Source organism: Pezoporus occidentalis, unplaced genomic scaffold (assembly GCF_034315485.1).
Source record: "Pezoporus occidentalis ecotype Australia unplaced genomic scaffold, CSIRO_AGI_Poc_V1 ctg27, whole genome shotgun sequence".
Classification (NCBI taxonomy): Eukaryota; Metazoa; Chordata; class Aves; order Psittaciformes; family Psittacidae; genus Pezoporus; species Pezoporus occidentalis.
The window spans coordinates 9,337,364-9,351,861 of record NW_026914611.1 but is presented as its reverse complement, the minus strand read 5'-3'; the positions used below and the strand labels follow the sequence as shown (position 1 = coordinate 9,351,861).

Genomic DNA, 14,498 nt, shown 5'->3' with positions numbered 1-14,498 from the left:
TTCCTGAAGGGCAGGTACTACTCACTCTTCCGTACTCACCTTGATGGGTTTTGTGACCTAACAAAGCAAGTCCCTGCACTACGTTATTCCCCCTTGGCCGTGTGGTACTGTTCACAGTGTCTCAATAATGTGCAAGATGTTTCTTCAGTCAGAAGTTCCAAGCAGAATCACAAATGTTCCTGGTTATACCTAAATCACCAGCCCTGTCACAGACTGGTTTTGTCCTTCTGGTAAGGCCCAGGTGCCTCTGGCCAGAGGGGGTTTCTCTGGGAAGCATCATGACTCTGCACAGCTGAAGCAAGGAAATGAGAGCAGGAGGTACGTTAAAAAAACAGCTGTAGAAGGTGAGACCAAAGGCAGGAGCAGCCCAGTGTCCTGGCCCAGCATGGGCAGCAGCAGAGGCCTAGGCAAGAGCACAGGGACAGAGACGATGCTTACAATGTGCAGGGATTGCAGAGGTATCACTACATCTAGTGAGCTGCAGCTGCTGAATTACTGAGCTAAATCAATTAATGGAAGAAAAAGACTTTCTTAACCACACGCTAACATTTTGAACCCAGTAAACTTCTGGTATCTTCACCATCCTGTGTTATGGAGCTCCTGAGTGAGCAGTAAAAAAAAACAACCCATGTTTTCTTACCTGTTCTGACCAAGTCACCAGCCCTCTCACTTCTGTTTAAGTCAAGTATTCAATCTTCCTCCTCTGCAGGCCATCTCTGGTTTCCCACACTGGATACACTGCTCTTCCAGCTGGATACTGTCTTGTATTATGACCAGTTCTAGTTCTTCACACAGTCTTTAGTAAGAGCCTCTGCACAATAAAAGATCAGGCACTTGGTCTTCCTTTCCTGTTTAGGAGGAAGGTTGACCAGAGGGACAGCAAATGCATCCAGCTCTACCTTGGGGTGGCTAAGGGAATTCAAAGACAGTGTCAGCTCCTTCTGTAAAGACTTGCATCGAATAATCATAGAATCATAGAATAGTTAGAGTTGGAAATGACCTTAAGATCATCTAGTTCCAACCCTCATGCCATGGGCAGGGACACCTAACAACAGACCATGTCGCCCAATGCTCTGTCCAACCTGGCTTTGAATACTGCCAAGGATGGAGCATTCACAACTTCCCTGGGCAACCCATTCCAGTGCCTCACCACCCTCACAGTAAAGAACTTCTTCCTTATATCTAAGTTTAAACCTATTAAACTTAGATATATACTTAGATATAAACTTAGACCTATAAACTATATCTAAGTTTAAACCCATTACCCCTTGTCCTACCACTACAGGCCCTGATGAAGAGTCCCTCTCCAGCCTCCTTGTAGGCCCCCTTCAGATACTGGAAGGCTGCTGTGAGGTCTCCACACAGCCTCTACTCCAATCAATAGAAAAAGATAAAGGAGGGGGGGGTGGTAGGGATCTGAGTATGGAGCCAACTGTAAATGAAAATACACAGGGAAAGTTGGCACTAGCAAAATAAAACGTCCAACGTGTGAGTCAAATCTAGTTTATACAAAGGCTTGTAACAGTAAACCTGATCAGAATTTAGAGCATTGGCTGTACTTGCTCAGCACTTACATAGAGTGTAGGAAAGCTGCTCAGTTCACTTGGTGGTTATTTTTTCACTCCCACCAACCATTCTGTACTGTTTGGCTGGGGCCTCAAACCAGTGATGTTACCACTGAGAAGACAAATCGGATTTGGGCTTTTGTTATGTTTTCTTTTTTTAGAAAGAGGCTTTTCCTGTTTTAAAGCAGAAATGGTATTTTATTGATTTTATCTGATCCTGAAAAAATCAAAGAATTACAAAGGTTATGTACAAGTATTTCTGGAAGTAAAAATCTGGGATCTGTTGCCAAGGTTTAACATCTGTGTTTGCTGTCTTAACCACTGATTCAATAAATATGTATGTATAAAACCTTGTGCGTAGGACTGTCCATTTTCTGTGTTGAATTATCTTAATCTTACTTTGTGGGTGAAAATAATAAAGGCTTAGCTAATTCAACACTGTGGAGGCAACACGTCATTCCAGTTCCACCAGCAGATCTCCTTCTCCAACGGTATCACCAGCTTTGCAGTGCACAGCTTTCACCTGCGGTACAGAAACAGGAACAATTTCAAACTTCCCTCAGTAGCATGGTTGAATAAATGGTTTGGTTGACATTGCTCATATAGAGCATTGACATTACCCTGCATGCACAGGGTAAGTGGCCACTGCGACATTATGACCGTCATAGGGATCGCAGATGCCCGTATGTTGGAAGGGCCTCAAGAGGTTGACATCTCAACCTCTAGTGTTCAGAGTCCAGCTGAGCTTTGAGTATCTCTGAGAATGGAGACTCCACAACCTTCTCCAGTGCTTGGCCAACTCATGTCAAACTCCATCAAGGGATTTAGGCATCTACCACTAGCTGGTTTTCTTATGACTTGGGAGCTGGAAGACCTGAATGTCAGGTGGAGATGGCACTTAAAAATTACAAGGTACCCTTCTTCCACCTGTTTGCACTACTGTTCGTTTATGACTGAAGCTTAAAATCCTTTATTCGAGGACAGGCTGACTCTTCAACACTCACACTTGTGTTTCAATTAAATATTCCAGTATTTCTTGCATTACAGATTTTAAATACAATTGAATTTTGGGACCAAAACCATGAAGTGGGAGTCCTTCAATCCCTGGAGCACTGGGATAGATTGATTCAAACTGAACCAGGATCCTTTAACATAACTGAACTTGGCAAAGGCCCACCACTGTCAAATAAATGCAGCTACATCTGAAGACAACTTACATACTCATGTGCAGATTCCTGAATTTTAAAACAGGAAAATCTTACACTATTCCCTCATTTCCTCTATAAAAGGCTGCAACATGTTTGAACTCCCTTTCAGCACACTGGAGCTCCAGAAGTTACTTGAAGCTGTATAACAGACTTTACTTGCAATATTAATTCAAAGCTCACACTGAAATGCCCGAATCCTTGTTCAAAACCTTGTTCAGCAGTTAGCTCCGTTTAGTCACCCAAACATTACCTTGGACTCCTAAAAGAAACCTGGAGGATACCCAAAATACCAGGCTAATATTCCCCATGTCCAAGTTAGTTTGATAGCCTAAAGCCACATGAGCTGTAAGCGTATCTCTGGCTCTGTAGCATACTCATAGCATTACTCAAGAAATGAAGCTGGATACTGTACCTGGGCAAAGGCATGATGTACAAAAAAGGGCTTTATTTCTACATCAACAGTAGGCAGCCTACCTGATTCCTCAGCAGTGTGGAAAATATACTACTTCTTTCATTTCTTTACCTACAAAGCCAATGTTCAGCAAACCCTGTGGCTGACCAGTGCTTCAAACTCCCCAGTGGTTTGTGACATTCCTTGCTCTGACCCACGCACAGCTGTCCCGGAGGAGACTGGAGGCACAACAGTCCCTCCTCATCTTTCCCTCACTTTTAAACCACCTGCAGCTGGATTGAACTCAAAGTAGACAAAAACAAAGCACTTTTCTCACAATTATAAACAGGAAGATGGGGTTTGATGCAGAAAAGGAATTCAGCCAGGAATGAAAATGGGGACAGCTTCCAGCTGAAGACAAAGGAACTGAGTTTCAAAACATGGTTTCAGGGCATCAAAATGTAGACTACCAGCCAGTGCCAAACAACCCATTCCTGTGGAGGAGCCAAGTTATTTTGGCACTCAGAGTCATGACTTTGCACTGCAAAATGGGATGAATCCTGTTTAGCAGCTTCATCTCTACACAGCCCAAAACTTGTTTGCCTTTTCAAATTCTTAAAATTCTAAAGAATCAAATTATTGTTAAAATGCAGACACCAAGGGGACACTGCAAGGTGCATATTGGGCCTACTGAATGGCCTGTGCACCATTCACATCCCATTTTGAAGGATTAATAGTCCAAACATGGGGTTTACATGGCATCCGTATAGAACGAGTGGGTGATATTTATTAATGGGAGAAGTACAAGCAGAATTTTAAGGAACAGGTCCACAGGTTACAGCACACCCTGATGGGAATGGGAAAGTTAAAAAATAAAAGGGAGTGGGTGGGAGAGGGAATGGCATTTTAATTACAAATACTCCCTAGTTAACAGCAGTGAATGCAAAAAGGCAGCAGCAAGGGGTTAAACAAAAGAAGCAAAGAGGAAAAATTAAATTCTGGGAAATATTAATCAAGTGAGAAAATAAATTATATAGGAATTAATGCATGAAATAAACCCAGAAAGTGGCAATGCTAGAGCGACAGGATAAGGTACGTCCTCCCTCTCTCTGCAGTTCTTTCCCTTGAGACCCAATTTTGCACTAGGTACACTGGAAGAGGCAAGCCCTGGGTCCCAGCCTCAGGGACGATGTTAGTGCTGTGCCAAATAAGCCTTTCCTGTAAACACACAAACAGTCCTTGGCATAAGAGAGCCATCCTGAGATCTCAGCGAATCTTGCCAGTGGCCGACCTTGTCCCTGCCCTGGAGAGCCAGGCTCCTTGCTGCCTCCCTCCGGGATAAGGGATCTTGCACTGGGATTTGTTCTGCTGTTTTTAATAGCAAAATGGCAGCGCTTCAAGGAGAGCAGAGGGGTTTGACCCCAGGGAAGGAAGGGCCGGGGCAGGTGAGGAAACACTACACAGAAGAGAATTCATAATCCAGATCCAGACCCTGCTCTCCATTTGAAAAGGATGTATCAGGGGCCCATGTCTAAGTGATGGTTTCAGGCTGTGAATTATAACCTGGCACAGGGATGCTCTGAGGCCCTCACATGAGGGCTGACAGTCCCCAACACCAGATGGGGTTTAAGGCATATCCTTATCATGTAATCTTAAACAGTTCCCTGCCCAGAGCACTGGTTTTGGTACATCCTGCACTGCAGGAGAGTCCCAGGTCAGGCCTGCAACGCCGATCCCTCAGAAACAAGGTATCACAATACACAGCCTTGCAAAGCTTAACACATCTTCAGATCTAGGCTTCTTATTTAACAGCCACAAATAACGAACAAATTGCTTCATTCATCTTCCTGCAAAAGCACTTTCTATGCCTCATTCTAAGTGGGTTTTTTAATGTCAAATTGTTTGCCGTTAATGAATTAGCTGACAAAGAGATCTCCCTTCTTTCCATTGCTCTCTGGAAAGATGGAATGTGGAGAACCAGTCTGCAACACCTTTCAGTTCGACTTAGCACTGTAACATAGAATCATAGATAACAAACCTTTTAGGGGAGAAAGACTTATTTGAATTTCTGAAGCCAGTAAAACTATTTACTGCTGTGCTAGCTAAGGCTCAGAACTACTTAAAACAGCATTCACAGCAGATCCAAATGTTAAAAATTAATGACAACTCACTTTGAGAGACTTACAACAATCAGACTTAATTCCTTAACAACCAGAATCCTCCTTTCTTCCTTTTTAAATCCTATCCTACTTGACAAGCTGCATATGGTTTAAGAGACCCAAGGTAGCTTACCTTGCCTGTTTTAGCAGCGGTCATACTGTTCTGCATTTTCATTGCTTCAATTACACAAATCTCTTGACCTTCTGAAACCTGGTAAAATTCAAGTGGTACAAAATGAGGATAGAGGATTTAAAACGCTCTGTGTATGATTCTTCTGGAAAATAAAGGGATTATTTCATTAAATGCTATACAGACTCTGATGGCGTAAGTCAAGGCAGCCAGCTACACAGTCATGATACAGACCACAATCACAAAAGGCAACTGCTTTCGCCAAAACCAGCAGAAAAACAGGGAGAAAGGAATCATACTTAAAACTACCACCCCAGACAAACCACATACCCACCACAGATCAACATCAATTAAATTCAGAGCAAACTTTGATTTGTGCAGGTTTGGCTGGGAAGCCTTTGCTTTGCTTCCCTGGTGCAGATCCCACAGATAGTAATCCTGATTCAGAAGCCAAAAGTTCCTTGGCAGGTGTCTGGGGAGCATGTGCTGGAAGCTCCAGTATTACCCAATGTGCTAATGCTGAGCAGAAAGTCACACCTCTGCACCTGGCAGCATCCAGATGATAGCTGATGACTTCAGACTAATGGAACGGAGCACGCCTGCAAGGAACCACCACCTCTCATCCACAGGGAGGGATCGCGGAGGCAAAACCATCCTTTTCACCACAGCTCTTAAAAGGAAACACTGGAGTTTCCTCTTTCTGCTGGCTTGCACTCTGCAAACAGGCATGGAGAAGCTCCAGGTCACCAGTAACCCACTGGACTGCTCTGCTGGGCTCCCTGCATGCCCAGTCAGATCCTCCTTCCAACACCTTGGGACTACACTGTGCAGAGGAAAGAGCCACGTGAAGCTTTAGAGTGTCAGGGGGTGGGGGGAGCCACCTATACATGAGGCGAAAACCACAGGTCTCAGGCTTTATCCCTCATGTAACCCAGCGATCAGGCAGTCATCCCATGAAGATGATGGATGCCAGAGAGGGAAGGGCACGGGGCCCTCCATGCCAATATTTCACTAGGACTTATGCAGGTACACCCTTCTGGGGTGCCTGGCTCCAAGTGCCCACTGCAAGTCTTTTCATTGGGGTTTAGCAGATGTAGCCTGCCATTCACTCATTATCCCAGCAAATTTGGGATGCTTTCATTCTGACGTTAAAGTTTCATTAAAGAGGGTAATTTGAGACCTGCAGAGATCTGGTTTGTTACCAGAGTTTGCAACTTGTCTGTTTGTTATATGTGCCAGTGCCCTCAAAATCTCTTTGTTTATATGCATGCATACAGATGCATTTCACTAATATATGTAAAATGAGTAATACATAATTAGTGACAAGTGTGTACCACTTTGGAGGAATATAATGTCCAACAGGAAGCTGTGGAGTCAGAGATCAAATGCACATTCTGAAAATCAAAAGCTTTTTTGATAAAGCATTCGCTAGCAATGACTGAAAAGCATTGATACCTGCCTTTGGATTCAGAGCAAGCCTGAAGAACAGACATTATGTTAAAAGGTGTTTATGCGCCCTTTCTCCAGCAGACTGCTGGAGCAGCAATATGACTGGCTTTTGGGGGTAAATAAGAAAAGCGCTTGCTCTGGGAACACGCTGTACTAACCGGATACAGAGAATATGCAACACCCAACACTTCACCTGCAGAAATTCCATCCTGAGCTTCAGGTGAGCATTTAAGTCATTAGCAGTGTCAAATTCAGTGAATAGTACCAGAGATTTGTTCTTTGTCTCCAGTTACTTCCCCTCTATTCCCTTTCCCCATCTTTTGTCTCCTTCCTTTCACACCTGCTGCTCTGCCCGTAGCCTTGTCCAAATAGCTTGTTCTTTCCTTCCTTGCTTCTTTTCCTCCTTCTCCCTGTCTCACTGCTCAGGTTTTCTTCTATCTGCTCTGAACTTCTCAGACATTTCTGGGCTTAAGAGGTACCTATGAATATCTACTTCTGTTAAGAAACAACAACAACAATAGTAATAAAATAAAAAGCCTGTTGGAGTTTTGAGGGTTTTTTAATAGCCTATTTCAGAAACAAATCTGACACCCTCTGGTTAAACTCAGCTATCAGAGCACCAAGAACATGGGCCTCTAAAGTTTGCTGAAGACTGAGATGCTAAGGAGTGCAGATCTGAACTGAGTGGCCTAATTTCAAGGGCACAAGAAAATCTTCTTGAGCCCCAGTGCAATTCAGCTGTAACATGGCTTCATCAGGTGGATGGTGTGCAAATGAATCAGTTAGCAATTACCTAAACATAGTTCTGAAAATACATCTGCTGGGAAAGTATGGCATTGTCTCTAGGTCTAGCACTAAAATGCCAGAAGTATTAAGTGGTTGTGAGATGGCGATGTCCATGAATCTGAATTTCTTCTCATGTTCCCTCCGTTTCTCAAAACCAAAGTTTTTGTGTTTTACGTAATACCTGCTGGGTTGATGACAAAGGAAGCCTGGGAAGGAAATACCCCTCCTCAACCCGCAAAATATATAGACAAAGTATCCAGTTAATATCTAGTCTCACTAATTTGAAGGAAAGAGGCACTTTCCACAGGTACCACGTGTGAAAATGCTGTGTCAGCACTTCTGATGATGTGCTATTTGTTGAAAATTGCCTTGGTGAAAGTGTCACTTAAGCACAGAAGTTCAATTACTGTTCTTATGTTAAACCTTTACAGCTCCCCTCATTATGTTGCAAAGCGACAAATCCTAAAATTAGGCACTTGTATCTCTCTTTTCTCTTTTTCAGTCTTTTGGGCATTGTCCAATTTCTTTCATTCCACAATTGCACATATCCTTTTGCCTGTTATTTAGCCTGCAAATTAAAATCACAGCGATGTGTACAAGTTCTTGCTTTCTAACCTATTTAAGGATTTATCTGGACCATTTGTAATGTAGCATTTTCATCATATAATTTATTTCTTTCAGTAGATGGTAAACCAGTGTAAACCATCATCTTTACATTTCAATTTAGAGAGGTCTCAGTGATGACCTGAATCTGTCAAAACAGGCAAATAAAATCAAACAAAACATCTGATTGATTGGAACCGAGTGAAATAAAAGGACTCCTTTTCTTAAAAGAAATTAAACTCAGGTATCTCTCTCACAGAGTTGTGCTACAGACAGATCTTCTCTAACACTGCTTAGAACAGTAAAATAAATGAGTGATTAACTGGCAGACCTGCAGTCTGTGTTTTAGTAGCTTGCTTCTGCGTGGTGCAGTTCAAAGTAGCTGTTCAGTTTTGTTCTCCACAGAGTGAAAAGGAACAATAAAAAGAAAAAAAGAAAGAAAAAGAGGAGGAAAAAAAAAAATCATTGAACAGGAGGGTTCTTAAGATCTCGATGTTACCAACATCGATGATGTGAATTTGGGAGCCCTCAATAGCACTGTGTGAATAACACAGGGACTGCATGGTGGTTGTTATCTGCTCTGGACAAAAGGTTACACATGGGACAGGGAACTGTGTCCAGTCATTTCCCAGCCAAGCAACTCACAACACGGGGTGGAAGCAGAATCTGAGAAGCAGCAACCCCAAAGAGTTTTCATTTCAGCATAAAGACAAACTGCACTTACAGATAGGTCCCTTTAAACCTCAGAAACAGCAAAAGACAGCGCACACCCCAGGGCATCGCTACCACAGGATGGATCTTTGTGAATATGGTACACTTTCCTCAGACTTTTGTGCATCATCTGATGAAGACTTAATGATTGTGACAGGACATCTTCAATGTTAGGCTTACAAAATGGTCACAAGCCCCGCAAGTCTTTCTGATAAACCCAATCGGTGCTGATGTATTTCCCCGCTCTCTGTCTAATTGGTGTAAAGTTTGCAGATCTGAATCCCCTATCTTTTATCCAGCTTGCTGCGTCCTCTCCTTTGACATGAGGTCAGGGTTCACATTCGCATCCGATTATCGAAGTGGCACTCATTAACCGGCAGCCTGCCTCGCACCAAAATGAGTTCGCTGGAAGGGGAACTCAGCCCATTTACTCAGCAGATTTCAGCATTTTAAGGAGGCCTGAATGTCACACAGTATTGCTACGTTTTGAGGAGTTTCAGACATCTCCAGCTGATGATTAATTGTGAGTGATGGGAAATAAAATCCAGTAAAGCCAGCTGCTTGCCATGGTCGGCAAAATTACTATAATGGATATAGGCTGCCAATTTTCCAGTTTTACTGGCAAGTCTTCCAAGTGTAATTAAGGGAAGTTATAAATGATATGGAAATCTATCAAGTCCCATTTATTTTCAGAGGACTCTTTCCCCTGAGACTTTTATCTTCAAGCTTATAGTTTGCTTTGTTGTGCTAATGATTTAAACCATTTCTTATTTCTGATTAAAACCCCCAATATCCTTCATAAGAAGTTAGATCCACTTTATTCAGAAGGATTTAAAGAAACAGAAACCTTTTTCAAAGTTGTGTTTGTAACCATGCTGAGCTCTCGCTTCCTCTGTGGAGGCATAACAGAGCATCCTCCATCTTAGGCACCTTGTTACCATTTGGATTTCTGCTTCCAACAGATTTTGGGGATTGGGAAAGATCTGAGATGGGGAAAGAAGGGAAAAGAGAGAATTAAAAAAAAATAAAATTTAAAAATACACCATCAACAAAACCCCAACTTCCCTCTAAATCCTCCATAAACAAAGATCGTAGGTGCTGCCTTTAAACACTAGGCATTTAGCACAGGGTGGTGTTGCTCACTAATGCTGTTTGATTTGGAATAAAAGCATGAAAATGATGTGCAAAGGCCTAAAATTGGAGATGTAAAGGATGACTGCACAGTATTCCATTTCTCAATTTCATCCTTCAGAGCCACAAAATGGGGGTGATACAGTTACTGGATGAGATTTACAGTAACAGCTGTGGTCTTCCCACACAAGGGAGGACCTTCTAATGGGCTAAGGTCTGTTTTGAACAGACGGGGAGTAGCAAAACAAGGTTTCCTATTAAGGGTGTGCAGTAATATTCCTGATAAAGAAAATGAGTAGTGGTAGTCTGATCGCTTTAAAAGACCTAAATCTCCTTTCACTGTCAAAAATAAAAACAGAAAAAAAAAAAAAAGAAAAAAAAAGAAAAAGGAGCTATTTTAGAAAGTGCAAACTGCTAAATAAATGAAAGACATGTAAATGTAAGGGTTTGTTTTTTTCTTAATCTCCTCACTATGAACTGTAAAGAATGCATAGGAACCAGTGCCAGGGGCATATGGCTTTCTCCTGTGCTGAACATTCATACAAAAGACAGGTTCATCAGTCATTGGAGTATCTGGATAAAAAATTAACTCCTGATGGATGGTATTTAGAGCTTACCTGCTGCTAGTACATTACCAGAGAAACACAGGTTTTGAAACCCACATGACATTAGAAACTGCAGACCATGAAGTACCCCACGTGCAAGCACACTTATAGAGTAAGCCAGGTTATAGAAAATAAGAAATAAGCTATTTAAACCCTCTGCCTAAAATTGGGCCCGCTACAAGGAACCCTGGGTCAGCCCTACACAGGCCAATTAATGCACAGCATCTGCTGTACAGAAGCCGTGCATGAAGCACTTCCGAATGATTTCAGCAATTAAAAGAAAACTGTTTCCTGCCTGTTCTGACAGCAACTGTTTCAATGCAAGAGTGAGCACCAAATCATTGTGTGCAGCTGAAAAAATTAAGTCTTTTTTTTTGTCTTTTTTTTTTTAATCCTGTGAAAAGGGGGTGGGAGGGATGAAGATTTCTTACGGAATCAGATCGGTCTTTTGTTGTCCGACATTCTGTGGTTTTCTGCCAAATTAGACAGAAGGCTCCAAGGGTTTACGGGGCCCTCTACAGTATCACCTTCTGGTGCACCGTGGTTCCCTCAAAAGATGGATCAATATCAACCCTGCTGATTTGCCTACAAAAGTGAAAATCCCTCAATTACATTTTTAAGACCATTATATTTAGAACACAGGTGCTCTGCTGCGTAACATTTTTAAGGCTCTTGGAGCTGAAGGGAAAAAAAACAAAACAGTGACAGCCCTAAGGAAAAATGATCTCAGATTTGGCTAAAAGCAAAGTGAGAACTGGATTTTACTGGTATCTCCTTTCTCAGCTTTGGGAAGACATTAGTAAATATCCTGCACAATGTCACTTATGCTGCGACCTGTGTCCTTTATTAAGCCTTATAAGTAAGAAGGGACAATGCAAGATGGTGCCATGAGAAATCTAGTTACCCTCTCTTGTAGCCTTCCTCCAAATAATTACAAACATTCATCTTGTTTATGCCTGTGCAAAGCCACTGAACAGTGAATTAAGTATGCAGTCACTATCTAAAAGCCTTATGAAGATACTGGGATTTTTGTTTGTTTGTTTGTTGTTTAAACTTAGTCCATGCTGGTATCATTCGCTTCCCAGATTTTTTTCTCACTGACTTGTTGGCAATCTGGCAGCAAGCATCCAACAAGAAAACAAATCAAGAGGAATTGGATGAGCAGCAACTGAAATTCCTTGACATTGTCCATTAGCATGTAAAATAATGAGTGCAGATTTTCCCTTCTTTCCAAATTAACTTTGAAACCATAGCTATAGAGCTGCAAACATAATTAGCGGTAATTAAAAGTAGTTGACAAATCATAATTAAACTTTTTTTGCCACACTCCTTTAATGAATGAATCCAGAGATAGCACATCCCAAATTTTGTGACCTCTGACTAACCAAAGGTCAGTGATGTCCCCCTGACAGCAATCAGCGCTGGTCATTGCACTCCCACTTATCCAAAACACACTTCCCCAACTGCCTCTGAGATCCCAGCGTGCTGGGGAAGTGATATGCAGGCAGAGAATGTCTGGGGGCAATTCTTGTGCTACTCAGATCAAGGCAAGGCTTAAGTTTCCATCACACCAATTTTTATCATTCAGCTCTTTTACTAATGGCCCAAAAGTTGCTTACCATTTGAAATGGCAAAGCACACCAATTAACAAATAATAATTATGAATTACTTTCAAAGGATGGTAGCATTTCTTCCCTAAGAGAAAACTCTAATAATATTGACTCATCACCAGAATATGATTTTAGTCTTAATTACACCATAGTTGAAGACAAACCTTAGATAGTGCAATTGCATAAAGATATAGCAGAAAAATCTATGCAAGTCAAATATAAAAACCCCACATAAACATGTTGTGAGCGATTACTATAGTTAAGGCGGGTTCTAATGTAAGCACAATTATTCCTTGAAGTCTTGTGTTCTAAGAATGGCGAAAAATTTACATGCTTCTGAAATTTCACAGCTGTGAAACTGTTTCCCTTTCCTGTTTAGCAATAGGTTTTCTGCCCCACAAAAACATACCCCCAAAAAATAACTTAATGCACAGAATCATAAAAACTACATGAGGTTTTTGAGCATATTTGGTCAAGTTTGAAAACTCCGTCTAACTGAAAAATGTAGTTAGTATTTGCTCTGGGATTGCTGAAGAACAGGAGGGAGGAAAGGAGGTAGAGGGAAAGAAAATGGAAAAAGCAACAATAAAAGGAAAATAAAAAGGTTCACGCAAGACAAAAATCTTATTTGGATTTAAGAATATTTTACCAGATTATCAATACTATGTGTTTCTGAACAAAATGTGGAACTGTTACTTAAGCAAATACATTTTCACAGTTTTTCCTGGCTGTTATTTCTCTGTTCTAAATTCCAAACAGTATAAGACAAGAAAGATAATGCTGTTTTTTTTTTTCTTTTTAGATTTTGAGGCCTAAAGGTAAATATGATTTAAAACAACACACAATTGGCTGACAGCAAGAGGTAACTTTGTAACTCCATTTAACTCCACTTTCTCTTTCAAGAGAATAAACGCTGCAGTGAGAAACGGAACTTAGGAAGCTGGTTTGTTTTGGTTTTTAGTAGTGAGTATTTCAACAGCAGAGGTCAAGCAAAACATATCTTTTCCCATAGCAAGAACTTTCCAAGGCTTGTGAGATGGAAAATTGTGGGGAAAGTTGTTTTTTTTTTAACTATTCCTCTAAAGAATAACAAGAGAAATTAAAATAATGTGCATACGCCTGAACTGGAGGAGGAATGCCGTTTAGAAGAACTGAAATGCAGCTTAAAACATCTTCCTCTGTTGTTTTTAAAATACGGGCTCACTGAGAGCAATGTGTTTTGCATGCTATACAAGTAAAATAGCAGCCTTCAGGTTACACATTTTTAAAATTACTGACATACTTAGCATATAGCAGCTGACATCTTGATAGAAAAAAACATCCCATGCAGCATCAACACCCATGACTCCTCTAGCATCAATCTGAAATTCTAAGAAATTTTGATATGAGAAAAGTCCATTTAAAGAGTGGGTTTGAATGGTGATAACTTCCAAAACCAGGGGTAATCTCAAGTTACTGGAAAGAAGAGAGGAAATTTAAAATCTTACTTAGGTCAAAATAATTAACTGTCCTCTTCTTTTGGCCATAGTCCTACAATAATTCAGTAATGCCGGGGTGTTTACCCAGATTTGCTTTCCTTTTACATATCTATGGATTGGAGGAATCATTGAATTGATTTAGGCTACCAGCACTGGTGTTAGCTTATTGACCGATACCTGGCTTAGTAATGCCACCTATTCTGCTTAATTTAATTAAAAAAGAAAAACCACAAAGAGAAACATACAACTAAAAGAAAAACTCTTTACATTTCTGATACATAGAAAACTGAAAAAGCACAAACTATATTCTTAGGTGAAAATACAGCAAAGGCTACAGGATAATAAGGATAGTTCAGATCTTTTTCTGTTGCTGTGGACAGTTCAGACTACCAAAGTTGAAATCAGCTGTGGGAACACTTTGGGTGGCTTGTTTTAAATGGGGTACAACAACACTGCTTTACCTGTTCAACCATTAGGACCTTGGGCTTTTCCTGCCCCTTCAATTTTAATGCACTGAATGCTACATGCACAAAAATTAAGCCAAGCAACTCCAGATGATGAAGAAGTCTTTGCAAGTGCCTGCCCATTTCCTGCCCTCTAAGTTAAGCAGTGAATCTGTGCAGCTTTAGTAGTTTTTATGGTGCATTGTTTGTGGTAGTTGTGGTGAGATCA

At 41.2% G+C, this 14,498-nt stretch overlaps 1 protein-coding gene across 5 annotated transcripts in view; it reads right to left on the bottom strand.

The window, feature by feature from the left end:
* Positions 1-1,742: 1,742 nt before the first annotated feature.
* Positions 1,743-14,498, bottom strand: part of PCCA (propionyl-CoA carboxylase subunit alpha) — a 277,319-nt gene continuing 264,563 nt past the window's right edge. For all 5 annotated transcript variants that reach the window (XM_062624686.1, XM_062624685.1, XM_062624687.1 and 2 more), the window contains 2 exons: positions 5,457-5,534; positions 1,743-2,088 (listed from right to left, as the gene is read on the bottom strand). In XM_062624686.1, the coding sequence (XP_062480670.1) occupies positions 2,020-2,088; positions 5,457-5,534 (147 nt within the window). In that variant the 3' untranslated portion in view covers positions 1,743-2,019. The remainder of the gene's footprint in view (positions 2,089-5,456; positions 5,535-14,498) is intronic.